General features: G+C 37.9%; 1 protein-coding gene across 6 annotated transcripts; it reads right to left on the minus strand.

Moving 5' to 3' along the window:
- Positions 1–27,772, minus strand: ppp3ca (protein phosphatase 3, catalytic subunit, alpha isozyme). Of its 6 annotated transcripts, none has more exons than XM_062432802.1 (15): positions 27,718–27,772; positions 21,573–21,773; positions 16,230–16,354; positions 16,011–16,122; positions 15,322–15,467; positions 15,093–15,232; positions 7,916–7,993; positions 7,705–7,799; positions 6,004–6,129; positions 5,806–5,883; positions 5,237–5,312; positions 4,915–5,012; positions 4,251–4,273; positions 2,710–2,716; positions 1–2,498 (listed from the first exon to the last, which is right to left on the minus strand). In XM_062432802.1, exons 1-15 carry the CDS (start codon positions 27,770–27,772, stop codon positions 2,320–2,322), a joined length of 1,539 nt encoding a protein of 512 aa, XP_062288786.1. In that variant the 3' UTR covers positions 1–2,319. The 6 variants fall into 6 exon arrangements, with proteins under 6 accessions (XP_062288786.1, XP_062288784.1, XP_062288783.1 ...); XM_062432800.1 differs by lacking the exon at positions 2,710–2,716 and adding an exon at positions 3,346–3,349 and having other exon boundaries at positions 5,237–5,321; XM_062432799.1 differs by lacking the exon at positions 2,710–2,716 and having other exon boundaries at positions 4,223–4,273; positions 5,237–5,321.

Raw genomic sequence — 27,772 nt, forward strand, 5'->3', positions numbered from 1 at the left:
ACAAGAAATCAATATAAAATTTAAAAGCAGTGGTAATAAATAACAGAATGAAAAAAATGGACAAAACCAATCAAAGGAAGCCTATTTATAAAATGTATAAAACAAGACAAATGAAACTACAAATAGAATTCAAAAATAAAATAATTCAAGTTTACTATTCGAAACACAACTACAGTATCACAATTATAATCTCACATTACAATTAGGAACTTAATTGCATGCATTGATGCGTTCCGTACCATAGATGCTGTGTTAAAAATCACTGTTTCTGTCCATCCTTAATTCACATAACTTCATTGTTAAATAGAAAGATGGAATATAAAGTAGAAAAAATATTCATGTATGAAAGGAGATCCTAGAAATGTATGTTATGTGTTGCTTGAGTTCGTGGCTTCAGTGGGATTTTCCAAATTATATAATCAAGAACCAGAGTGTTTCTCGTTTTAATATTTTGTGTTTTCTGTCAGTCAGAAAGACCTCTGCAGTGCAACATTCCATTTTAGGATACAAAGGGCATTATTATGCACTATTTATACTTTATTTTGACATGATATTTGGACATGAAATTTGTGTTTTATGTGGATCATAGTGTGTTTGCACTTGTCAGTGAAATGTTTCTGCCTGTTTCTCCACTGAATTCCACTGTATAATTGGATTACAGCAACTAACTGAAAAACACTGAAGCAGGGTGATTAACACATATAGATAAAATACAGATGGATTCAAAATCACAAATCTGGTTCATAATGTGCTCAGTTTGCATTAAGGAATTGCTTCTGACAACTTTAAATTAAGATAATCCACATTTTTTGTCCATTATTCAAATCCCCTAAATTAATTTCAGGATGGATCTAAACCTGTTTATTCCAAATGACACAAATGTGTGTGGTAAAATGGGGATATATTCAAGCATTCACAAATTTGTAGAATTTCCTTCTCACTCTGATAGTACTTTTTGTAGACCTTAGGCATGAAACCTCATTGACTTGGCAGCACAGCAAAATGTGCAAAAAACTCAAAGGGTGCTAACATATACTTGAGTGACTGTCTTTTGCTTTAGCAACAAAGCCGGTGAGAAATAATCAGGTAGTGTGTGACAGCAGGGCGGGTCCAAAAGTTCAAAATCCCTCTTTCTTTCTGTAGTCCAGCAACGGGTGTTAGTGCCACTTTGTTGGCAGTCTTAGCAATGCCGAAGTGATGCGGAAACCATGATTCGAACCCTCTTTCAGCGGAGGATGATCACTTTCCGGAAAGTGAATTGCCTGATATCTGAACATGTGTGAGGTATAGCTTGATCAAATGCCATGCTGCTCTGATATGAGCTGCTTTATCAATTAATAGACAGGAAGAAAATAACTTTGAGGATGGTCTGGAAAAAAATATAACCCTCTGAGGTTCACTTAACATGGACGTTAATAAGAAGTTGCATCTTCATATGGGACAGTAAGTTCCTTTTAGGGACATTTTCAGATGTTAATGATGGTGTTTTATCTGTGATGCTGAGGTACTTACAGTGAGCTCTTTTCATCCCCTCCCTATCTTCCCTCAACCCCTCCAAGTTACTTCTTGCTAGGAGATGACTGGTAATGAGGGAGGTGAGGAAAGGAGCAGTAGTGGAGAGTGGTGAGAGTAAGGTAAGGTTTGATGGAGGTTAGTGTAGAGCACACGTGAGCATCCTGTCCTCTTTTCCTTGCAGGATGACGCCATCTTACTACAAGGTAAATCAATAAATTAAAGTCCACTGGTAAGATTGCACTGCAAGATTTACAAGATACACGTTTTAATTTTTGCTTCCTTTCTTTTTGCGCTCACACAAAGTGTTGTGGCTTGTTAATACTTGCAAAACATGATGGTAAACAAGATTGTTTTCCTCATGAAGTGAATTTGTGAGTGATTCATAATAAACACTTTAAAAAACAGTAAAATAATTTGTGTGGCATGGATACTGCAATTATGTCGTCTGTCAGGCCCTGTAATGAAGGAGCAGACATCTGTCAGCACGCAGAACAACACAACCCCCGTCAATGCAGTCTGTAATTGAACTGAGAAAGGGAACAACAGGCAGACACAACTTTAAACCACACGCTTTCAGTCAAGCTGCAGCCCGCTGGCCTCTCCTTATCCCTGCCCTCTGCTGTTAACCCCCCTCCCCCATCTGTGCGGTGACATACTGTCATGAAATAAATGGCCTTTTTCGCTCGTTTTAGATTTGCTGCAGATTTTATGTTCTGTCTGTGGGCCTGAGGCCTGAATTTCCGATTTGGCAATGTCTTGCTGCATAGCGCAACAGCAGCACGGCTCTGAGGCTCAGGTAGCACATCACTGGATGTTGCTGTTGTCATCCGTGCCGTTTGCCTCTGACATATTCATCTTTCCCATGGACTGACCCACGTGGTTCACCCCATCCTTGCGAGGTGGCATGCGCTCATTGATGCGGTCCAGTCCTTTAGCCTCCGCAAAGCTGGTGATCTTGTGCTGGGGGGAGAACCCGCGGATAGCTGGAGAGGTGATGAAGAAAACACAGGGATCAGACTCACCTTGTAGTGGTATAAACTCAGAATATTCCTAAAATGATTTCCCCCAATTATTTAAAATGCAGTTGGGATTCCTCGTGTGTTTTATCCAAAAAACACATTGTGTGTCAGTCTTATTTAGGAACAAAGGAGCTTATTTCAATAATAGATAAGTGCACTAAACACACTTTATGACTGTCACGCTTAAAGGCCTTTTCATACTTTCCGCATTCGGTGTCCACGGGTTAGGGTTAGGGTGCTGTGTTTTTCTGCTCAGCCTTTAAAAGCAATAATGTTACTCCAACTGAACTTGCTAGATTGTATTTCATTGTCTCACTTTCACTTTAAACAATACTTTTACACAGGACACACAGGTTTTCAGGAGTTCCTGTATGTTGATGAACAACAAGAAAAAGTCTAAAAAAGAAATCAACATCTTAATAAGAACATCAATATAGTAGATACATACAGTAGATGAGATAAGCATAACTGTTCACTTCAGTCCTGTTACTTAGACAACCAGGTTCACACAAGTAACCTAAAGTTTGCTTTTGTAGCACATGCACAAATGACATGCTTGCTTACAGTCCACAGGGTCAAATTTTGGGCTGCACGCAAACATCCACAGAAGGGCTGCATGGTCCCTCGCGGACATGGGCAGAAGACGACATTTTACGTCACGCAAACCAACACAGACCCTCGCAGCCACACGTAAAGTATAAATTGGCCTTTAAAATGTCATATTTTTGGTCTGAGGGTTACATACTAACAGTATATGCTTTTCAGTTTTCTTTCCGCAGCTGGAAAAAAAACCCAACAAAAGGAAAAATACATTTCTAAATAATCAGTGTGAATGTTAACCATCCTGTCACTTATTTGAAATCATTAAAAACAAAATGTAATATTTATGTTAGTGCTGTAAGTTTATGTCTTATAGCTTCTTGGTTAGTGAGCAACGGTTACCTTAGACATGTCACAAGGAACTGAGGCTTCAAGATGCATATTTCATGTTGATGCCCGGTCTCTTTCTTGTTCGTGTGCATGCAACACTTTTTAGAACCAGATGAGGCCATTTACAAGCCAAACCCAATACAATGTTTTTTAGTCATGCATCTCTGGCAACACTTGACTTTGCAGTTGCTAAATTTATCATGAACATGTCCCGATGCCTTAGAAATATATGACCCTTTTCCTTCTTTTAACCCAGTTCCCAGTGTGTGCAGTCATTGTTGATGCTAAGTCTCTTTACATTGAATTGGGCAGTGAGTGGGGATGGGGCTAGGGGTAGACTGATACACATGAAGAACCTGCCACTAAATAATACAAAAGATACTCGCTGTCTCCTCAGATCCCCCACCGAGCAAATACTACTAATATTGTTAGATTGAGCATCTCTGAATGATGCTAAAAGATGTGTCTTCTCCTCAATTCCTGAACAAAATGTACATAATGACTAAATAAATATTTTTAACTGATGGTAATCAGTTTTAAATGGATTCCATCTCTAACATTAAAAATGCATAAAAAAAAAATTGGTACTGCAAAGTCAAGTGCCTGCCTTACCAGCGTCAGACCTCTCCGTGAGATGTTGCTTGATGGAGATTTCATTGTGTGAGCTGTTGTGTGCATGGACATGTCAATGGCAAGAAACCATGACAGTATGTCAGGAGGGGTTATGGGGGGTTATGGGGGGGGTAGCACAGGCTTACCTTCTCCGTCCTCATCATGTGTGTCGACGGCTTCAATGGCTTCAATGGTGGCTGAGGGGGGAGGAGGGGAGCAGGTTACTCCTGATAAAGCCATGCAAATGTAAAATGCAGCCCCAGCGAAAAGGCAGTTCGCGTTAGGCCAGATGAAATATACATGTTCAGTGGCAATGGAACCAAACTCGTAGGAGCACCATGCGTTAATACTGAGAGAATAATGTGTCAGTCAGTGGTTAGAAAATTCACATGAAAAATAACAGATAGATGCAAATAGAGAGAGAGAGAGAGAAATATATTGAGAAGGAAAAAATATAAGGTTGAGATTGTAAAAGATGTGAAGTGGAGTGGATAGAAATTGTTTGCACTGGTCTTGCACTAGATATTGTAAAATGGTTTCACAGTTTTAATTTTCTCTGTAGCGATGATTGTGATGCAGGTGTGACACCATATTCTGTGGTTTATGAAATGTGTTACTGCAGACAGACAGCAGTAACATTAGGTACCTCTTCCATAGCCTGAATGTGATAAGAGAACCACTAAAAGGCTCCAAAAAAAGCTTGCTGGCCGCCCTATGTTAAAGACACAGAAGAGGATTGAGAGAGAACCAAGAGAAAAGGAAGGATAGATATTGGCGATGAAGAAAAAAAGAGAAAGTAAAGGACAGAGAAGAGGCTTATACTGAGTCTTATACTCACCGCTCTGCAGTGTCTGTCTGCCCCCAGAGAGAACCCCGCTCGGCAGCATGCCAGTGGGCGTCAGGCCCTTAAGCGTCAACACATTTTCACTCTCCTCTCTGCAGGAATCACAGACACGGGTAAACAGGTCAGAAGAATTCACTGCACCCTGATCAAACTGGAATAAAACTTAATGCTCCCACTCGGACAGCAGTTTATACACATTCACATCTGACACACACCCACTCTAACCACAGGTGCACCTAATACACTCTCACAATTAGATAATATGGACTATATATGGAATTGATATGTTAACACACACAAACATACTGTAGTCTACCTGAGAACTGAGAACATTTTGGCCATTTTTCCAATAGCACGGATCTTGTTTTTGATCACCTCCTTGCGCGCTGCTGCTGCATTGGCTGCAAAGGAGGGAAAAAAAGTAATAATGATACAATAGATACTGTCATTATCATCCTGTGTGCGGCATTAGAAATGGTCTGGTTCTGTAATTATATGCCTACATGACTGTTTACTGTAGTGTACATTCTGTCATCGCAGGCCTATGTAATGAATAGGAAACTGTGTTTATCTGCCTTTCTGACGCAATAGACAGTGTCTTAGTAGGCTATGGTGGGCTTCACCTAATTAACTTATCAAGATCAAGTGACAGTTCACAGCATGCATTGTAACAGCAATGAATTGAAGCCATAATTTAATGGTGATGCCTCAGTAGAAACACATGAAAAGCCAAAGGAGGCCCAAACTCATTATTCTGAATAGTTCAGATATGAAAATGAGCAGCTCAAGCGTGCCGATCTCTGATCAGACTGAACTGAACCCACGATAAACTAATCCTAAATAGAAATGATTCATTATAAAGTAGTTACTAAGAAGACTTCTTACCATCAAAGATCTCCTCTTCATCATTCATGAGCTCATCATCAGAGCAGATGCTCAGCACATTGACCAGCATCTCTGTGACTGGGGAAGAAACAGAGCGTAGGAAAGAGTTAAGCATAGAGAGAACAGATAATTATATTAGGATGTGATGTCGTATTAATAACACCTGACTGGTATCAAAAGACTTTGTTGTAAAAATACCTTTTTCTCCAACAAATGGCAGAGACCAGGTGAAAACATCCATGAAGTTGGGCAGCCAGTAGGGGTGAGGTGAGCAGTTGAACTGCCGGATGTTCATGACATTATTTTCATATTTCAGTACAGCAGCTGTTGGGGAAGCAGAAGAGAGACAGTGTAGTAACATTTTCTATTCAAACCTTTAAAATTTGATATCCTGTTGGTGTAGTTACAGATCTAATGTACTCTATAAGTTTATGTTAGAGTTTTTACATACAAAAAGTGAGTCTGGATTTCTGTATCCAGTGTTTCATAGCTGTATCTGATAAACACGACGATTTTAAGGTCTAGAGAGCCAAAGTGAGTCTGTCTTGTTATTGCTTGGCACATGAAGGCATCACAAAGTACACGATGCGGTTTTCATTTTCAGATGATTATATACTAAATAAATTAATAACTATGAATATTATATTCCAGTTCTGCCAATAGATCCCCTAAATCTTACACACTTGTCTTTTAAATATGTCTCTGGTGCTGTTCCTGTACATTCAAACAATCTGAATGACCAAAGCAGTTTTAGTTAATAACCTACTCAAGAATTATGCTACAAAAGCAATATCTAAAACAATTCAATTTAGTTTTTATGAACATTCACCAGGGAAAAAGAAAGGCTGTAATTTGGTTAGATCTATCTCTCTATCCGAACCTATACTTACGTGATAGAAAACACTCAGAGCAGCGGCAGACTGTACAGCACACAAACTGACTGTCATTTTATTTTATGCTGTACACTGTGCGGTATCTTTGCAGGGCATTTTTATAGCCATATGCATAATTACATTTCAACTATGGTCTCTTCAAATATATTCAAGTTCAGTGGTGATGCTCAGTTTTATGTTTTTCCACTCAGCTCCCTCTGTACATGCAGTATACGAGGACAGAAACAGAGCAGAAAATTAGACAAGTCAACCACTAGATGGCCTAGCTGAGGCCAGAGATTGCTGACACTGTTACATCAAGAGGGATAAAGCCACATGGAGATAGTCAGCGATGCCGACAGTCCCTCCCACGCTCCCCATCTCCCATAGCCCATGGCAACCAAGACACAGATCTGAGAATACAAACAAACAGGGGCTCCCTAATGCATTCTTATGCCTGTTCACAAGTTAAATGCAGCTACATTGCCACAGTGTATGCTGTTTAAACCATTTTATTAAGTCAGACCCCATGGTAGTCATTTTGTCAGATGTTAGAGCTGCCTTTTGTCGGATCTAAATTGCAAATGACCCATTTGTTTTTAATAAAATATAACCTATGCAGTTAAAAGGCCAGAGGTACATCAAGTTGACAGTTCTAGCATTAAATGTTACCGTAAATTATTTTCTCTCAAGACCTGCCTGCTTTACAAAGCAATACACATAATATGATATATGAGAATAACTGATTATTGTGTGTAGGATTTTGCACTGAATAATGATGACTGGAAAACAAAAACAAAAAAACAGATTAAAAATACCTTTTATAATATATTCCTCACTCACAAGTACACTATTACTCATTTTATTCCAATATATTCATTTCACATAGCTCAATATTATTCAGGCAAAATTCATTGAGAAAAAAACACTGTTGCTTTGCAAAAATATGATATAGATGCAAGCAGAAACTGACAAAACTGAACCAAAGACGAGAATAAAATGAGATTCAGAAAAGATATTCTCTGACCTTTGTTGTTGTAAACATCCAGGTAGTTTGGTGCTGAGAAGATGGTAATGAGGGATGGGAATCCAGTGGTCTGACTTTTGCGGTACATCCGGTAGCTTCAAACAAAGACAGAAATGGGCAGAGCTTGTTCCTAGACATGTAAATATGTATCTAGTACATTTTTGTTTGTGTGTGTCATTTTATGTGAATGCATGTTGTAGGGATGACATACCCGGCATCTTGTGCTTCATGCGCCCGGATAATTGATAATAGGTTATTGCTCTGTAGGAACTCACATACAGCTGGATAACTGGAAAAGATAAAATAAAAATTGGGTAAAGCAGTGTCGCTGAAAAAATGTCATGCTTTAAATACAGTAAACTGTAAAGTGTAGAGCGAGCATCAGCTTATGACAGAGAACAAATCAACTCAATTAAGCATACAATCTTATCATAAATTGACAAAATTTGTTTTTCCCACCTACACAACTGAATGTCATCTCTAATTTTATATAGCTTCACTCACCAGCAAATGAAACAACAACGATTTATCACTCATGAATGCATTTATAAATAAAACCTTGCTGAGGATGATGCAAGTGCTTGAAAAACCAACTCAACTGCTACCTGTTGCAGTACAAAACCAACTAACTCAGTAAGTAGCAGCTGACAGGAAATATGCCTGAGAGGGAGCAAAAAAGAGCTAGCCAGGCAATCACAATGTAAGCTGCAACATACTGTACATCCAATGCATCACTTGCAATAAGAAGGTCTATTTAATCTGCCAATGCTCCATCCATTATTTTGCTCTAATATCCAGCAAACATACTGTTTTTTTGCAAGCGCTCCTAACAGTCTGCCTATGTTGCCTCAGGACAACTTTTTGGAGGAATAACTTGCACCTTTGTTCCCTTCTGCTGCTGACTGAAATGTCACAGCCCCATTCATTGGTCATTTGGTCAACAACCAAAGGTGCACATCAAGCCAGAGATGGAGTATGTTTAGAACCACATTGACAAGTATTTGCTGCTTTTATGTTGCAGATGTATGTCTTGGGTCTGTTTTGTTGTGTTTGTGGGCTTTGAAATGTTGGGATGAGAGACTGCCAATATTATCTTTATACGTGATGTCTTGGTGTCTGCTGACTGCTGTTATGCTTCAGTAATTTACTTCTGTGTACTATTTGCATATAAATAGAGAATTAATGTCTTGTATTGAATTGACTTATTTATCTTTTCAATGTTGTGTGGTATAAACATAATGCTAGCATGCTTTTTATGCATATAGTCTAATATTGAAAGATCAGTTCTACTAATATGAGCTCTGAGTGTTAGCATCTGAATTGTTTTTGCAACATATTTCACCCTGTGTTGTGTTATTTTGGCTCGCTACAAACTAGGTCTCTGTGGGGCAGTGTGGCTGCACTGAAATTTGTTTCTCTTGTTTAATCTGTTTTATCTACTCTATGTAACCTTTTAAAAATCCTATTCATGAGTCTTTATATTGACTGGTTATTACATGTTTATTACATGATTTACCTGTAGTTTTCCACAGTTTCTTGGGTTACAAATAGGTAAACTGGGAATAAATGAATTCCAATTCAATCCATGACTAAAAAATCAACATGCCATATCAAACTACCTTACACAGATACCTCACACTGCACTTTTACAAGCTCAATTCTGATCCTTTAGCTTCAGCTCTTTTTGTCTGACTGTTACCATTCACTTTCAAAAGATATCAATAAAGGCATATCAATATCAGTTTGAACTAACCTCCATCTTGAAAAAAACAACAGTATGTTGAAATGAACATGTGTCATCCCATCTGTCTGTTATTGATATTACTTGTTTCAAACACTGATTAATGAATTATTGTAATACAAGATCTCTCTAGTGCTGCTTGTGACTGAACAATTTCCTGAAGACTAATTATCTCCACTAGTTGCATGCTGAAGTTGTCCTCCATGTTTTCTAGCCAGATTGACAGTGAGTTGTCCCACGGGGAAAGAATATAAAAACTGCATGACTCCCAACATGACAGTTCAGACTGCACTTGCATGGCCATACAGTAGATATTTTTCCAGTGGGATAAATGAGAAGCTCAGACTGCACACTGCACAAAGAACATCAGACCTGTGTCACACGGAGGGACGAATAATCAGAACTGGGACACCTCCAGCTGCTGTGGGAATGTAGCCTACCATTTAGCAGCTCACCACAGTTGTTATGTAATACCTAGAAGGTTGTGTTATGTCATTCAGAGACTGCATCTTTCCCTTTAACTGTATCTCCTGGGTTAGAAAAAAGATGATAGATTGCAATTTGATTAACTTTCCTACCAGCCATGAATCCTGAAAAATCCTTTGTGATTCCTTTATTTTTACCAACTGCTACATTCATTAAATCCATCAGTGGTAGGTGCTGAAATTTGGAAAACGGTTTACTTGTGATCTGATTTGTTGCATGTTGACCATATTTATAAATAATTTCTTCTGTAATGTTTTTGATAATTCTTGACAAAAAAAATGAACTGCCATTAGTCAAGTGAATGCGTCATATGAGCAGCTGCACATCCTATAAAGTAGAGTTGTATAAAGCACCAATGAATAAAAAACTTATTGTTCAAGATGTTCTGGGTAAAGCATTAGCCAAAATGCCAATTGTAAGGTGTAAATTAGGTGTTGACATCATTGACTTCACTGTGTTGGGTCCAAATGTTGTGACTTACTGATTTAGATGTAAAAGCTCTCTTAGTCTCAATCGGCTAATCAATGTCTGCAATAATCAATTTTCACTGTTTTCAAATTCAGACTCCACACTGTGAAATACAGTTGATTGACAGCTGTTACAGCAGCTCTCAAACCTCTATCAAGCGCCCACCGCCTAACTCTACTGAGCAGACTGACTCCAAACATCACACAAGCAAGTGGTATTTTGACAAAGTCATGATCTATCTTACTCTTACCCTGATATTTAATCCTAACCAACCCAAACAACAAAGGCAACCAATACTAGCCAAACAGAGGCAGAGTAGAGTCGGTCATGATTTTGCCATCCTGGGAAAGAAAAAAAAGGAGATATTTTGGCTTTACTTTAACATAGTGGCAGGAAGTGGAGTGGAGTTCATATTTACATAAAGTCAATGACTGACAGTGGAAACCAGACACACAGTAACTCAGGCACAGATTGCAAGACTGTGTAAACCTAGATGACCAATTATTACCAGGATCTGCTGTGTTTGATAAAATCCAATTAAAATGTCACTCCCAAGGCTGCAACAAACAATGATTTTTGTTATCAAATAATCTGCCAATTATTACTTTGAATTATCTATTATGCTTTAAGTTAATAAAGAACGTCAGAAAATAGTGAAAATGGCATTCACAATTTCCTAGAGCCCAAGGTGATAAACAGTGATAAACTAGAGAAAAGCTGCAAATGTGATAAACTGACTGAAATGACTAATCACTTGTCAGAACCGCTGATTAATTTTGTCTCAGTTGACTGAATAATCGATTAATTTTGTTCAGCACGAGCTACTTCTTCTTCTTTCCAGTTCTTTCCAGTTCTTTCCAGACTCACAGTACAACAACAACAACAACCATTACATCCTCCCCAGCAACAATAATCTCTTCCTGCACTTTCCTTACAGTCACTGGCATCCACAGACCCATCAAACTTTTAGAAGTGTTTAAAATATTTACATGTTCAAAGGTTTGTGCCAGAAGAAAAACAAGGAGACTGCAGTGCCCTGAGTACCTGGCGAAACTATGCCATCCTCATATATCTAGGTCACATGGCTAATACTCCCTTGGTGGCCAATATATAAATTACAGGAATAGTTCTGTTCGACACTAACATGAATGTGCTGTAACTCTTTTCACTATGGCTGACAGTACACCATGATACAACTGCAAAGTGCCAGTCTTATATAACAGTTTCTATTAAAAACACAATGCATCTCTAACTTAGAAATAAGGGCAATTTTTGCATCGCACTTTTCTTAAAAATTATGTTAATCATGGCTACAAAGCAGTATTTTAGCTTTACAATCTTACACCTGGTACACAAATGTCATGTAACAACATACAAATACATTTCCCAATATAAACTATGTGTCTGTTTATTTTTTGTTCACTCCAACGGTATCTATTGATTACTCAGAGAAAACAGTGTACACACACACACACATTGCTTGCCTGCAGCTCGCAATCCTTCGCTCCCCTTTGCGAAAAACACACAATTATGTGTCGGTGAGCCTGCGACTGAGGGAGAGCGTGAAATCTGACAACTGTGTATGAGCGAGAAGAGTCTGAGAGAGATGGAAGTGGTGTGTTGCAAGTGTGAAAGTGAGAGGGTTTTTTTCCCCCACCCTTTAGGAAAATCCATCTGTTGGGCTTCTGGTCATCATACTCATTTCCCCCAGTATAAGACATGGCAATGTGTAGTCAAGCAAAATTAAAATGTTTATAACCATAGACCCACTCACAAAGAGTTATTTTGTTAAAAGCAATATATGACTTAACATATACAGTAGTGTAGCCAATGTTACAATAGACTTAACATAAACCCTTAACAAAGAATATGTTAAAGCATAACAATGTGACTACATCACATTATTGAAATGGATAGGCCTGCAGTTGTGCAGTTATTCCACATAAGATGGTTAATAGGCAAAAGCTATATAAAAAGGCCTCTTTAAAATACTCATTTTGTGTTTGCTAAACAATGCCCCCCCCCCCCCCCCCCCCCCCCAAAAAAAAAAAAACTAATATCATAGTAAAACTAAAATCAGGCATGCTTGACATTTACAAACCTCCTCTGTAAGTATTGTATTTTTGTTTCTACAATTATTTAAATCTGAGAAACAAGCAATTGTGAAAAATGTACAGTATTGATTTTAATGGACGCATGTTGAGGAGTTGACAGTTCATGTATAACAACACTGACAGTATGCAGCTTGAAATGAAATAACTACAGTGCACTGTATTTGATTTTCTCAAAGTGTTATATCTACTTCTATTTCAGATTTTCTTGCATCTCCCAGCAACCCCAGGAGAGCGTGGTTCTCTGCGCTGTGTACATACTGTTGGCAAGACTCGTAATGATGGAGAGGTACGTTTGAGAGTGAAGACAGAGAAAAGCCATGGGGAGATAAATGACTATTATAGCAGCATCCTCCACACATCTACCAAATAATCCTCAGTAAGCTCCTCTCACTCTCTCTCTCCCTCTCTCTCTCTCTGTGAATAGATGGCTTCATATCAGGGACCATTTAACAGCAGGTGAGAGAGGAGGTTAAGACCCATCAACCTGCTGCTGTTTGCTCTATCAGATACTCTCCATTGGTACTGGTAAACTCAATCAACACAGCATGAATCTCATCATCATTGTCAATCATGTGTTGTGTGCAGTTATGCTTGATTTTAACCCTGTATACAGTGTAAATACTTTGCTTTTCATTGTCTAAAGAATATTTCCCTATGCTGTACGTTTTAGGTTGATACATTTCCAAAACCACTGGTTCCAGTTCATCTCAGGGTGGTAATAAAATCAACTTTTGGTTAATTAAAACTTGCTTTATAAAAGACAATCCATCAAAATTAGCATTTTTTGCTTTTATTGTTTCAAAGTAGACCGTTTTCAGATAGACCTTGCTTGAAGTAGGGTTAGGGTTAGGGTTAGTGTTATGGATCTCAAGGGATGGGGATCTCTTCATGTCTCTACAAGTGGACTCTTGCTCTTGCTTATATATATATTCAAAAATCTGAAAACCTGCCATTCTTCGGTAAAAAGTCAGCAGTAATGCAGTTGAAGTTAGCAGGATGGTTTTGAGTTTGATCTCAAAGTAACAGGCTGATCCTCTCGCCCATGTGGAAATATAGTTTGCAACTGAAACTTTTGCACTTTGGTGGGACTTTTTCATTTTAAGCAATTGGCATCTCTGACACTTGCAGTTGGGTTGTAATGTGAATCTGAATTGCAATAATTCTGCACGCACTGTCCAGGATGTCATTTCCTCTTCTGCAGGGGAATAAATCATCCTGACTTTACTCTATGTGACTTCTCTATGTGACTCTATGTGACTTTACTCTACTGAGGCTCCCACATGGGGGGTCTGTGCTGTTCTGAACCTGCATTAGGGTAACTGTCACCTAATCTCTTATCCTCACCACCACCTACTTCCACAGCTCTGTTCCTTTTCACAACAATATTAGGACAGTGCTCACTCCGTCCCCTTTTACAAGCTTCTCCACAGAGGTTTAATAATTGCATCACAAAGTGATTCCCAATTTGCATTGCAATTATGTTCAAAATGTCTCCTTCCTCTGTCTATTTTTATTTGACTCCAGTTTCACCCAGATAAGACTTTGTCTGTAAAAACCTGTTCTTAAAGTCAAAAAATTACCACTTAAGAGAAACAGTTGTTAACCACAAGACATAGACACAATCTATGAGCTTTAACAGTGTTAACCTGTTCATTCTTTAGTTTTTTTCCTTTAGCAAATCACTCAATATCCTTAATATGACTTAATAGTCTTATTCCGATGTTACTACCATCATAGGGGGCTAAGTTGTTTGTTCTGGTATTTTTGAGTTTGGCTCAGGTAGCAATAACTGTTAGACATCTAATAATATGTACTTTAACATTTACGTTTGCTATTACGAGTTTTGTTGCTAGGCTTCAGAACTCTTGAAAGATTAAATTTGAAGTAATTAAATTATCACCTCTGATAATTTTTGCTGTTGACCCTCGATGCATCCTCGGCTGTCTCCTAAATGCTCAGTCTAATGAAGCAGAAACAGTATGATGGTGATGAGATGTCATCTGGTTTGCAATCAACCAACTTCACTTGAATGTTTTTTTAAAGCCCTGCTGGTTAATTCTAAAATCTATAATATTTCGAGTTTTGGTCTTAACTGAAATGACAAAGAATTACACTAAACTGCATTTCAGTGTATTTGCATCAGAGTGTTGTTACTGCATTCGTCACTCCAGTAGGAAGTGTTTAGGATTTCCATTTGGATCTTATAAAATATATCGAAGTGAACTTCACTTCAGTGGAGACTAAACTGAGAACTTTTATGAGGAAAGTACTGAACTTAATATGTTTTTCAGACCACATGGATACACACAATGCATTTGGAGTGAGAAACACTGCATTTAAAACTCCACACTGCACCTGTAACTGTAATTGAAGACCTACAAGAATGCAACATGGGTCAAACTAATGAAATCAGATATGTACTTGTTATAGGAGATTGCTCAGAATGCAAGATGCATGAACACAATGTTTCTGTATTGCATCTTTTACTAAATCTGGATCTTAATAATCTGAGTATGAGTGAGACAGCAGTATTCAAATGATAATAATCCAGAATAATTCAGGGAAAAGAGACAGCTCACCTGTAGAAGTAGGAGCAGCCTCGCACTGTGTTGTGGCTGAAATATTCCTGGGTTTTCTCATTGCCAAAGTCCTCTAAAGGATCAGCCCACAGCAGGTCACACATGGGCCCAAAAGCTGGCGGCTCCTTGAATCGATCCAACTGCAAGTGAAGAAGCAGAAATGTAATTTAAGTTGTTATTATGTTCACAAACAATTAATGTAAAATCTGTTACTGCAGAGGGTTGTTACCTTTTTAATGTCGTCTAAGGTGTGTATTTCAGGTGAGAGTCCACCGTGGACACACAGAAACTGTTGGTTCATGAGCGCAGCCAGGGGAAGGCAGTCAAATGCATCCATACATGAGTCATACACCTGCTCTGAGTACTTGATTTTACCTGACAGAGGACAGAAATATAATCAGCTGCATCAGTGTTGTTGGTTCTAAAATATGTATGTGAAAAAAAATAATCTTTTTGAGGATGTGTGTAAAGGGGTATTATGGCTAAGAAAAAATGTAAGAAATGTTATTTTTGTTATGTGTTAAGTAAGCACGTACAATAACAATTTAATATATATCTGAAATAAAGTAATATATTAAATAAAACAAATAGTTTATTTTGCACACACACACACGTGTGCATATGAGGTCATATTTATAACAAAAGCATTTATAAAATAATATTAACATGATGATACAAAAATACATTTGTGTGCATTTGTATGAATACATGCATGTACTTTACTATCAAATTTCAGTTGTTTACAGACAACTGCAACCCCCATATTTGTGCTGTCCTTCAGAATTGACTTGACAGTCCTGACAGACAAGTGCATTACTTATAATCTCTAGCAAAGGTGCTCCAGGCAACGCATGACATTAGCAAGACAGAGAGGTAAAAAACAGAAAAACAATATGGTTAACGCTGAAAGATACTCACATTCCTGTTTGAAGGTGAAATATTCTGTCAAATGTCTACATTCATGATTTCCACGAAGTAAAAATAGTGTCTTTGGATAGAGCATTTTAAGCGACCAGAGGTATAAAACACACTGTTGAGACAAGTATGTAAAGAAAGTGTTATTCCAACCAAAAAGTTACAAGCATCAGTTTATATGAACATGCACTTAACATATTCATGATATTATGATGGGTTTACCTCAATACTGAAGTAGCCACGGTCAACGTAGTCCCCGAGGAACAGGTACCGCGTTGTGGCTGGTGATCCTCCAACTTCAAACAGCTTCATAAGATCAAAGAATTGCCCATGGATGTCCCCACACACTGGAAAACAACCAGAGGACAGTAAACCTTACAGAATCAAAGAATCTCTTTGAATATGTGCCTCTGCATCTTTGTGTTTCGTGTGTATGTGTGTGCATCCATGTTGTTTTGCATGTGTGATAGAGAACAAATGCAGACTTCATGTTCATAGCACAGGTCTACATGATCATTTGGCCATATTTCTTGAATTCAGTTCAGGGAATCAACTGTAATACTACAACAGACCTTGTAGCTTTCTGAAACCTGCTGAAAAATAATTGCAAACAGTTGTAAATGTATTGTCATGATGCTAAAAATCCAGAATGTTTTTCCTCCAAAAAAAAAAGATCTCTGAGAACTTCTCACACAAGCTACATTGCTGGTGTCTGAGTTCATGTAGATGTGGAAACACCTTAATTTGTATGGAGAGCAGGAAATCCACTTCTCTCTTTTATTGGTTCTCGAGGTTAGAAGACAGAAAACAAGAGAGGCAGTAGAGAAGATTCTGGCAGGATCTCTCGCAGTACAGAGAGACCAGAGTATACCTTATTTTTCTTCCTCTTCGCTCACAGGTTAGCTTTATAAATAGACAAACAGGCGGACAAACAGGCATGAAACTGTGGAGATGCTACAGGCTAACCCTCTCCCAACAAAGAAAACATGTTCTTCATTATAATATGTAGCCCTTCTCAAATGTCTATAAGACACATCAAGTAAAAACCAGTGGTTTGGGGAGATGGACTGACTTAGTTAAATACTGTCGGCAGAAGAGGCTGTAAGTGATGAAAATAATTTTTATTTTTCCAAAGGAAGAATACATGTTTTATCTACAGTTAAAGCCATACTGAAAATATAAAAAAAAAAATAATAATATTGAAAGTATTCTGAGAACTTTTAAGAGTGATTCGAGAATATAATAGTATAATAGCGTGATGGTTCCTCCTGTCCTCAAGTCGTGATCATACTGAGATATTTCTGTAGTCTTTGGCTGAAAGGCCCCTTTCCTACACAGAGAAATGAGACATTCACCTCAAAGAGGTTGAAAAAGCTCAAACCCCTGGGGAGATACATACTTTTTCGTATTGAACAGTATGGCTCTGGAGCGCAAACCTACATCTCATTTCCTCACTGCCTTCAATTTTTCATTATCATCTCTCTCTGTCTCCTTCTCTCCTACTCGCCCTCCATCTCTTCTCCCTTTTCTGTCTCCCCTATCAGCTCCACAGTGGCCTTCGCCCACTCAAAGCTTAGAGCAATGTGAGTGGGAGACTGCTTGTGTGACTAAAGCAATCTAACACACGCGCGCACATAACATGCGCACGCACACACCAACAACCATGTAACACATCCATGCAAGTTAAGATTTGCGAGTGCATAAATGCCTCATAATATGTGAATGCACACACAAATACACAGCTGCAGAGACATTAAAACACAGCTCAAGCTCACGAAGATAGAAAACAGACCTCCATGCTCACGAATGCCCGTACACAATACTCAGCTCATCATCCATATTTCATGCTAGATACATAAAGCCTCCATTTTCCTTACACAAGTCAAGACAAGAAGCCTGGGACTTCTCCTGAAGTCAATGTGCGTTTCATCCATTTGCCACCTTTGTTTCTGTTAAACACTGCACTTGCTTTTAAGGAAGAAAATTAAGCTGATGGATTTCCAGTGTCAGGTGAAGCTGAATGACATGCTAAAGTAAACAGGTCACATGGGTAGCCTTATGAATCAGCCATAAAATCAAATGGGGCAGAGGATTTGTAGGATTTCATGAATATGTAAAAAACAAACACAAAATTGTAACTTTGATTTGAGCAGATGCTTGATTTTAAGGACTCAATCTGAACTGCTCCACACATAGCCCACTCTTTTGTTAGGTATAGATACCATTTTGTTTCTTTTGAGTTTCAGTACCAATAGCAAATTGACACCATTTTCAATACCATAGTTTTGAGAAATATGAATTTGGTTTTCAAAAAACAAAACAAAACCTTATTCATTTAACAAAAGAAGCAAACGTTTTCATTTTGGCCTAAATGTTGTTGACACAAAAGCAGCCATAAAAGTACTTAATAAAATAGTTTTAAATTGGCAAAATCTTGATTCAAATCAGAAAATATCTGATCAAGAAGAAGGCTGACCAGGTATTTGATACCAACTTTCAGTGTTTGACAGTTTTTAATACTTTGATAGAGAAGTATTTTTTCTTTATTTTATTTATGTTGCATTAATCAACATTCAAACAAATGTTAATTTACCTGAGTTTTCTCAACTATTCAGACTATACAGATATTCAATGAACTGCCATATCTGAAAGGCTGGAATCATCAAATGTTTGGCCTTTTGCTTGAAACAGTGACATTTGATGATTAAAATAGCTGCCAATTAATTTTCTGATGATCAACTACTTGAATAAATGACCAATAGTTGCAGCTTTAGTTGAGCCCTACCATCACCTTTTAGTTTGTTTTCATCTGAATTCACAAGTTTATGTGTTAAACAGTAATTTACTAAATATATTCTATTCAGTTCAATAAAGTGAGCCTGAGGGAGAAAAAAGTCTCTTGATTATTCATCTTGATGGGAAACTATGTTTGAATACACAGGGCAGGATAAAAATACTTCTGATTCAGGTGTGTTCAGTTTAGAACATAACTAGGACACACTGCAGGTTGATCAGAGGGAAAGACTGACGGGTAAAAAAAATGTTATTTGCTGACATGCAAATACCACAAGATTTTAGCAATTCAGATTTTTTTCCTTTCTCTCTTGATGCCCTTTACTTATATTTACGTTGCTGGTTTAAATAAAAATGTTACACCCTTTCTATAACTTAAAAAACTGTTTTAAAATCCACCTGCTACTATTGTTACAAACTGGTGATTTACCCGTATGTGAGTTGATCAAGATTATATTGAGCCAGAAAGTAGTTGATTTTGTGCAAGGAGTGAAGAACAATAAACCAAATCAAAGTCAAATCAATGCAGTACTCTACGCTACTTTGCTTTGGTGAAGACATAAAAAGATAGATACAGTGTTCCTGAAGTATTGCACAACTATTTTACTCAAAATAATGGGGATTATTCCAGAAAGTGACAGTTTTCTGCTTTAAGAATTCAGATTCCTGTAGATTCCTTGGTTACCTGTGTTTCATCTCAGCTTGTGCTCCGGTCAGGTGTTTATTTTAACAGTACAATGTCAGTCCACATCTGCTCACTCACTCTTAATTCTCATGTGTCTTTTCCTACTATTATCATCTTCTCATCTAGACTATTTCTAAACAAAAAATGTTTCTATAAACTCAAAAATCATAAAACAGGCATAGATTTATCAATGGTTAATATGTTACTCAAGCAGGGTTCTACTATCCTGCTTAGTTACATGGAAACACTTTTGAACTCAATTTTGTAACAATAGGAGCATAAACATGCATATTTAAATGTTACATTAGTCTTACATTATCAGCTTGTCAAGAAACACAATGTACATTACCATAATTATGCTGATGATGTGCAACTATATATTTCCCTGTCCACCAATAACATGAGCCCTGTTGACATGCTATCAGAATGATATATGATATATATATTTTATTTTTAATTTTACAGTAAAACAGTAACAAGACAGAATTCCTGGTTATCAGGTCAGGGGCTAACAGATTGAAAATCTCTTTTAAATTGTCACAACTGTCTCTGGAAAGTGTTACACAGGTCAGAAACCTCCTTTCAACATTAGCAGCATAATTGAATCCAAATTTTATTATTTAAGAAATATCACAAAGGTAAGTGATTTTTATCCCAAGAGGACACAGATAAACTCATGATTTCATTTCCAGTCTGCTAGACTACTGTCAAACCCTGCTGACAGGTATACCTAAAAAGCATTTCAATCGACTGCAGCTACTCCAGAAAAAAGAGATATAACCGGAGGTGCTGAGGTTGTTATACTTTATATTTATGTCCAAAGACCTCCCGCACACAGTCTTCCTCACCTCCAATTAAAAAAACTAATTGGGAACAGCATTTCAAACCATCAGGTTTATTTTATAATTTAAATACCCTGTGTACCAAAACAATCTTTTTTAAATTCCAAGTGAAGAAGACTGTGGGAATTGTTTGTTCTTCTGTAGTCGACCAGTGGTCTTCTCTGACTCACCTGTTGATATACATGTGTGAAATGTGCCATATAATTAAAGTTTTGCTTGCTTGCAGTATAAGGCTACTCGCAGGCTAAATAACTACATTTTGATTATTAGCTAAATTTTTAGTTGCACTTAGGGGTAGAATAACTCTACTACAAGCCCAAAGCCCTATTCTGACATATTATTGCTTATATTCACTCTTGTTTTAGCTGTGTTTGGTTTTCATCCACTTCTGAGAAAAATATTGGGGTCATTAGCTTACTTTACCAAATACTTGCTAATGTTATCTGTCTCCCATTTGGTGCAATTCCTTCAAGTTTTGATAATGCTAACACTGAAAATAAGACATTTCTGAAAAAGTAGAGACAAAAACAGTTCGATTGCTTTGTTTTCTGTTGGAATGTCCTAACTGGCAACGCAGCATGCTGTTTTCAGCCCAACTTTTATCAGACACCCTGTTTCTATTTCCCGCGTGTTGAAAGTGCATCATGGATGAGAAAAAGCTGATTAAAATGAAGGAATTATCTCTATGATACCTCCTCATTTCACTCCAAAAACCTAAATGAGGTGGCATCTGACTGGAGAGAGATCGCCAAAGAGCTGGAAGGTTCTTGCTTGTTGGCTATTTTCCAGCAAAGAAACTAAATATCACAATATAAAACATGTGTTTTCTATTTAAAAAGTACAAACAAAGTGGAGCAAGTACTCTCCCATCTTTTACTTTAGTGGTTACATCTCCAGTCTGATCCAGATTCAGTGTAGACAACGTGCAATGTGATGGTCAGGCGCTCACGTGCTATTAGGTCATGGTGTGAAACTCTCAGCACAACAACCTGACCTGACTTTATTTAGGATACGTGAAAAACTACTCTTTATCAAATATATCATCAAAGGTGTCCTAGTAGCCAAGTGGTTCGGAGTAGTAAGTAAGACAATGTCCAAATCCATAGATGAGACACTTCAGCCTTCTGTGGGGGAGAAAATATTAGAAACACCTTTCGGTATAATTCACTATCATATCAAGGTGTATCGTACTCCAGGTGTGGCATCCTGCAGCTGACAAGTAAATGTCTCTAAAAGGTTTAATACCTGTGACTGGCGCCTCGATGTCCAGTATGGTTTTCTCCTGACGCAGAATAGCTGCTCCCTCACTGACGATTCGAAGCGCCACAGCTTCCTCTACACGGCCCTCCTTGGTTAGGTGGGCCTTCAGGAGATCCACACGAGGTTTCCCTTCGCAGTCAAACACTTCCTTCATTGTAAGGCGGTGGCTCAGGGGGAAGGGGACAGCTGAGGACAAAGCACAGACACATGGTGATTTACGCAGTGTGGGCATCAAAGTAACTACTGTGAATACCTCTATTGTGAGAGAATAGTGGCAAGAACGATACAGCGAGAAGACCATCAAGGAATTCATGCAGAAATCCTATTTGAGAAAACCTCATCTATGTTTCGCCTGCAGGCATTATTGTGCTACTGCTGCTGCTGCATCCATCTTTGTTGACTTACATGATATGTGCATCTTTGGCATGAAAACCATTGTTACAAACATAGCTTTGGCCTTAATATGCAGGGGGACAATAAAGTGGGAGAAGGCACCCACTGATTCAAATTAAACAGTACACAGAATTATATTAAACCATTTAGAAGCATGTCCGACACTGTTATGCTTCACAGATGTTTATATTTACAAATCTTTTGAGGTTTTTTTATCCAAGGCTGGGTCAGAGATGCAAATCAGTTTCAGTGTGTATTATTAGATCTAAATTATACTGAATGTAGCATTAATAGTGCAAAGTGACAAAGAATAGGACAGAAAAAAAGCATCTTACTTCCTGCTAATATGACATTGTAAGCTATAGTGTAAGTGTAAATGTCAGCAGGCAAAGATCAGCAGCTGGAATAGATTAACACAAAACCTGTCAGTTAATAACAGTCATTGCAGTACAGATGTGTGGTTACTTGGTCTGAGTGCTGGATAAAACTCAGCTAATATCTAAGCGCTCTAGTCATCCAGCACTCTCTCTGGATTGCTGAAGCATGTGGCCATTAAAATATACCAGTCACCTACCCGACAAACTGCCTGTGAAACTGTGAAATCCAACTACAGATCATTACTTCAGTGGCAGCTAAGGTTATTTATTAGATCTGGCGCTGATCTCTGTGTGCTCCATGTGATCTCTGTGTGCTTTCAGGGTCCATGTATTGATGTTAATCTATAGATCATCTGGCTTAACACAGAAAACTCCTTCTATGTGTCGTGAGCTGTAAATAATTCAGATGAAAGGAAAAATAAGTCAGATAAACATGAACTCCAGTTGCAAAGATTCTTAGAAAACATGGTTCACACAGTTACAAATGTACACAACACAGTAGTATTTTCAGGAGTGAGGGTATGTTTGCCAGATTTGTGCAGTGTATAACAAACAGGGGCACTTGAAGCAGAGCCAAATGAGGAGAATACAAAGGAAGAGTATGAAAGCTCAGGCTTAAACTGAACATGATCAACATACTTTTTAATAATAAATGCTTGACTGGAGAAATCTCAAAGTTGCTGCTCCTGGGACAATGAGGCGAGTCCCAGCGAGTGTTCTTAATAGAGGAGTAACATTTTTCACAGTGCGCAGTGTGTATCTGTGATGGCGATGTGTGCTTTGACACATTAGCAGCTAGCACAAACTCTGCACAGTCATCGCTCAAGTTTTCTCAAGTTTCAGTTTGGTTATTGTCATTGTGCACTGATAAATTTGCAATGTGATTTCTCTGTTTTTTTTTAACACAAACAGTGCAGTGACAGCCTGATTACATGATGATGCAACATGAATTAATCTCACTGAATGAATGAGTCCTAGAATAACACAAACTGAAAAATATCCTAAAACAGCCAGAAGTTTTTGCCACTTAACAAAAGGTAAATGTGATACAGAAACCCAAATAACACTGTAACTGGTCTTGAGCACACAATACAGATTGACAGCACATTTTAGTGGAAGAATGAACTGAAACGGAGCCATAAGCAGATGTTTTGAAAAGGACATTACACTTAGCTTTTTTTTTTAACAGAGAATGGAGCAACAAAGGATTAAACTCACTAATAACAAAGAACTGTTTAAAAAGTAACCCAAATACTTCACAAATGATCTTTAACAATGCATTTCACCATTTCACTGACACACACATATGTATGCACAGATAAGCATAGTTATATACATGTATGGCGGGGAGATGAAAAGCTGACTTCTGCATAGCACCCAAGCAGAGTTGAACTATGAAATACTGTATGTTGCCGAGCAACAGCAGCAGCAGCAGCCGCTGACTGTTGGAGTACAGCCAGTGCCGCCACGGAAAACTGCAATTTGCATTGGAGGTTCACATAGATGCTGTTGGAAATGCACATATGGTAGACATGTCAAATGTTCTATATTGAATAGAGGAGTCTCAGGATGATGTCCAGACTGTATTGTCCACCTTTTTATACCAAAACAACATAATTTACGGTTTCTCCAATCTGCAAGCTTGAAAAAATATTGTGTACTAATGAGCAACTCTGGGTTCAATCAGGAAACGCTGATGGCTTCATCTCGACCGAGTGGGAAACTACTGGCTGAAAAATGAAGCCATCGCGGAGGTGCCAAAAACTGCAGTTCCTTGAATAGCCACTTGAGGCTGGTTCCAAAAGCAAATGAATCCCCATAGACCCCCATATTAAAATGCATAATTTACAGCAAAAATAACCATGTTTACAGCAAAAACAGGTTTGGTCTCTGTAGCTAATTTCGTCATTCATGACAACTGTATGGGGGGCTGAATTTCTTATAAAAAAAACTCACCTGTCTTAATTTCATTAAGCCTTAAAGTTATGCATAATTATTTGAGTGCTTGAGTGACAGGTGGTTGCCGTCACAGGCAAGTTCCAACAATGGCAACAACGTTGTTTAGGTGACATAACAATTGTGAAACCCCAGATTCAGCAGAAGCACAGCCGTAACCTTAGATATTATGTGTTTTCAGTTAATGAAAGTTAATTATAATATTTCGGTTGCCTGAAAAAGTCTTGTTAAGCATTTGGTTACACTAAAAGACCCTATAAAGACTTGGATGTTCAGTTTTTTGCTGTTAAATACATTTTGCCGTAACGGTTTTAAGCAGGTTTTTGCTAGTGAAAATTATTAATTATTAATTTAAATAATCATTATCACAGTTTTATCATTGTGCTAACCAAGCTAGCAGCTAGCAATAGGGTCAGCTCCACCCTCTCATCCAAATATGGTTACTTCTGGCTCCAAAAATCCAAGATTGGCGACAGTTACAATTAAAACTTGAGTTCACAGTTTAATGGGTGAAGTCATGGTGGCTATGTCCATTATTATCTATAGTCTATGAACTGGATTAACTAACCGTGTGAGTTTATAAGAGATCCACTTAACATACACAGACATAAGTGTTAAGATTTTAACATAATGTCATGAGAGCCTTCATCTACACCCTCCACAGCACCCCTGCTACAATCTGCTTTATGTGATGTTTGAGGGATTATAGACTTCCCAACTATTGTTGAATGGGTAGATGAAAGCAGAGCTATTCTGCCAAAGCCCAACTATTGCTGTGTCATAACCATTAATAAATAATTAATGTCAGTAAGTGTTGCTGGAACCAAGTTGCATGTTTGCGAGTGAAAGCTGGAGTGAATGTTTGAGCTTGTTACAAGTAAAGACATATTATGTCTCAGTACAATGCCTCTCATATTGTTGCATATGTATTTATTTAAATATACCGTTTTTATAACTTCAAACAATAGATAAAACTGTTACAGATTTACATAATGCATCTTTTTTCAGAATAACAGGACTCTGAAAATCCCTGACAGACTCTGACTGTGAAATCAGGGCAAATATTCTTAATGTCAAAGACAATATTTTAAGTAGCAGTTTCAAAAATATGAAGCAATGTATATCCTAAGGTGCTATGCATTGTAATAAGGTAAGGTAGAGCACAGGTGTAACAAAGGCCTCATCCCTGAAATAACTGACCTGAATCTGCCTCTTGATGCCCACAGCACAGTAGTGACAGTGCTGTGGAAAACAAACTGCAGGGACCAGCAGTTACTGTATTTCTTTAGGTATGTTCTGTCAGGTTAAAATGTGTAAGAGAAAAGAGACCAGGTGAGAAATTTGCTGCAGTTTCAGTTAGAAATGTAGGGATAAAAATAACTTTGAGTAGTTTGTAGTATCAGCAGTTTGCTACATGTACCAAATACTGTACAAGAACTATGAGAAAAGTCAGTCTCAAGTCATCAAAATCACCAGCGCCTTGATAGCTGCCTTTGATCCCCTGAAGGATGCGTGACTCAGTTTCTGTCATCTCTTTTTTTTCTTTTTTCTTTACATGTTCAAGCCTTTTGGGAATTGGTGATGAAACTTACCTTGTACTACTTCTTCAAAGTGAAATACAGGAATAGAAGAACAGATAAAAGTGACACAAGGAATATATGTTTGAACATACATGTCAATCTCTGGCATGACAGCAGTTAGAAACAAGACAAATGAGGGTTTGGTGAAACGATGATGAATTTGTACATTGCTGAGGGGTAATTGAAAAGTAAGATTGAATTACCTTGTTCATGTTCAGTTTCAAATATTTAACTACCTTTGAATTGCATATTTTTAGGCAAAAAAAATCCAGACAACTAAGTAATAGATGAATATATTAAGCAAGGTTTCTGAGTTACATAACCTGAGGCCAGTAAATGCCTGAACTGAAACAAATATCTATATATAACTTTGCTCAAACAGGAAAAAAGGGTTCAAGAAACTATTGCAAAACTGTAGCCAAATCTGAATGTTACATGATCATGTTACAAAAGCAAAAACCTGAGTCAGAATTCTTGGATGTGCTGCAAGTGTTGATACAACCTTTGTTTAGCATATGTTTCAATGTCTGGCTGTCGGCAAAGCTTTGCCAGAGAAACCATTTTTTAAATCTGGATTGTGAATTCTTGCTTAAATACACAACAACAAATAACAGTTTTGTTTTAGACTGACTTACTATTGTACATTCTCAGAGTTTGGTTGGTTATTATCCCATTGTGGAACAAACAGCTCAGCTCAATGAGATGCAATACAGGATGAAATGAAGCATGTTTTAATAAAATAATAAACTGAAGTGTTCTTGTAGTTGCTGAGAGGGCAAATATAATGAAATGTGTCAGCAGCAGTATGATAACGTGTAAGCTTGTTTTATGTGAAACTTCAATATCAGTTTATGATCTGAAACTACTCAGTGACAGTACCCTTTTTCCATTATATCACTCTGATGATCAACTTGTTAGCATTAAAATGACTGGGTGCTTCTGAAAGGACTGAGTATAAAGCTCATTACATTCTAACAGCCCACATTGTGACACTCATTGTGATATAAGTGTGTCTCAGTGTGCAGTTTATTTGTTTCTACAACTCTGCAGCTTAAAGGACAAAGTTGTTGATGCTGACTGAGCTTTTCAGCCATTGCAATAATACACTGAATATATTTCAGGCACAGTGCTGACTGCGAGTTGATCCATGTTCAAAATAAGCAGGGCTAAATGAGTTATGGCACAACTGTGAGCACTTCATCATCCTCCATTGATCCAAGTTGTATCCTCAGTAATTCTCTGACAGAGCAGACTAGTGAATCTACTGAATATATGGCTTTTGGGATTCCTTATAGACCCCTTCTTATCAAGTTAAAACATGACTCACTCCTGGTTCAAAAAATAAAAAGAAAGAAAAAATAACACATTAAATGTCAATTTCATGCCCTCTTCCTCTTCCCCTGGCCCTGTCAAAGCCTGTGAAATCCTGCTGCATCACTGCCCCAGCTTCTACCACAAGCCCGGCAATTCAGCTATTTTTCCCCTCTCTGCTCTCATGCCTTCTCGGGCCAAAGCCAAGATACAGTCCAATCTTGACAGCAAAGACTGAAACATAAATAAATTAGTGCAGTTTAAAAAAAATATCCCATATCTCCTTGTACAGTTGCTGCTGCTAAACGCGTTATGCCCATCTACGTGTGGGCTGTGCAGCAAAGAAACCCGGATTGTTTGTCAACATCAAAGCTCCCCACGATCACCATGAACACAACTTGATGGCTGCATCTTCACCATGAATGCACAACAGGAAAATAAAGGCCAAACCACAGGGAGTCAAACATGTGACATGTTATATAATATCCACAGCCAAAATGTAGGCTAACTTACATTTCACCATCCGATCGGTGGCGTTTAAGACGATGTCAGCGTTAGACATCTTCAT

Source organism: Scomber scombrus, chromosome 14, assembly GCF_963691925.1.
Source record: "Scomber scombrus chromosome 14, fScoSco1.1, whole genome shotgun sequence".
NCBI classification, from domain to species: Eukaryota; Metazoa; Chordata; class Actinopteri; order Scombriformes; family Scombridae; genus Scomber; species Scomber scombrus.

Bases quoted from the DNA above. Each gene is read 5' to 3' on its own strand.
- ppp3ca (XM_062432799.1), bottom strand. From the start codon at position 27,772: ATGAAGATGTCTAACGCTGACATCGTCTTAAACGCCACCGATCGGATG. The intron at 15,468-16,010 runs GTGAGTATCTTT...GTCCTCTGTCAG, and splicing joins TTTCACCTTCAAACAGGAAT to GTAAAATCAAGTACTCAGAG. The intron at 4,274-4,914 runs GTGAGTATAAGA...CTCCCCCCTCAG, and splicing joins CAGACAGACACTGCAGAGCG to CCACCATTGAAGCCATTGAA.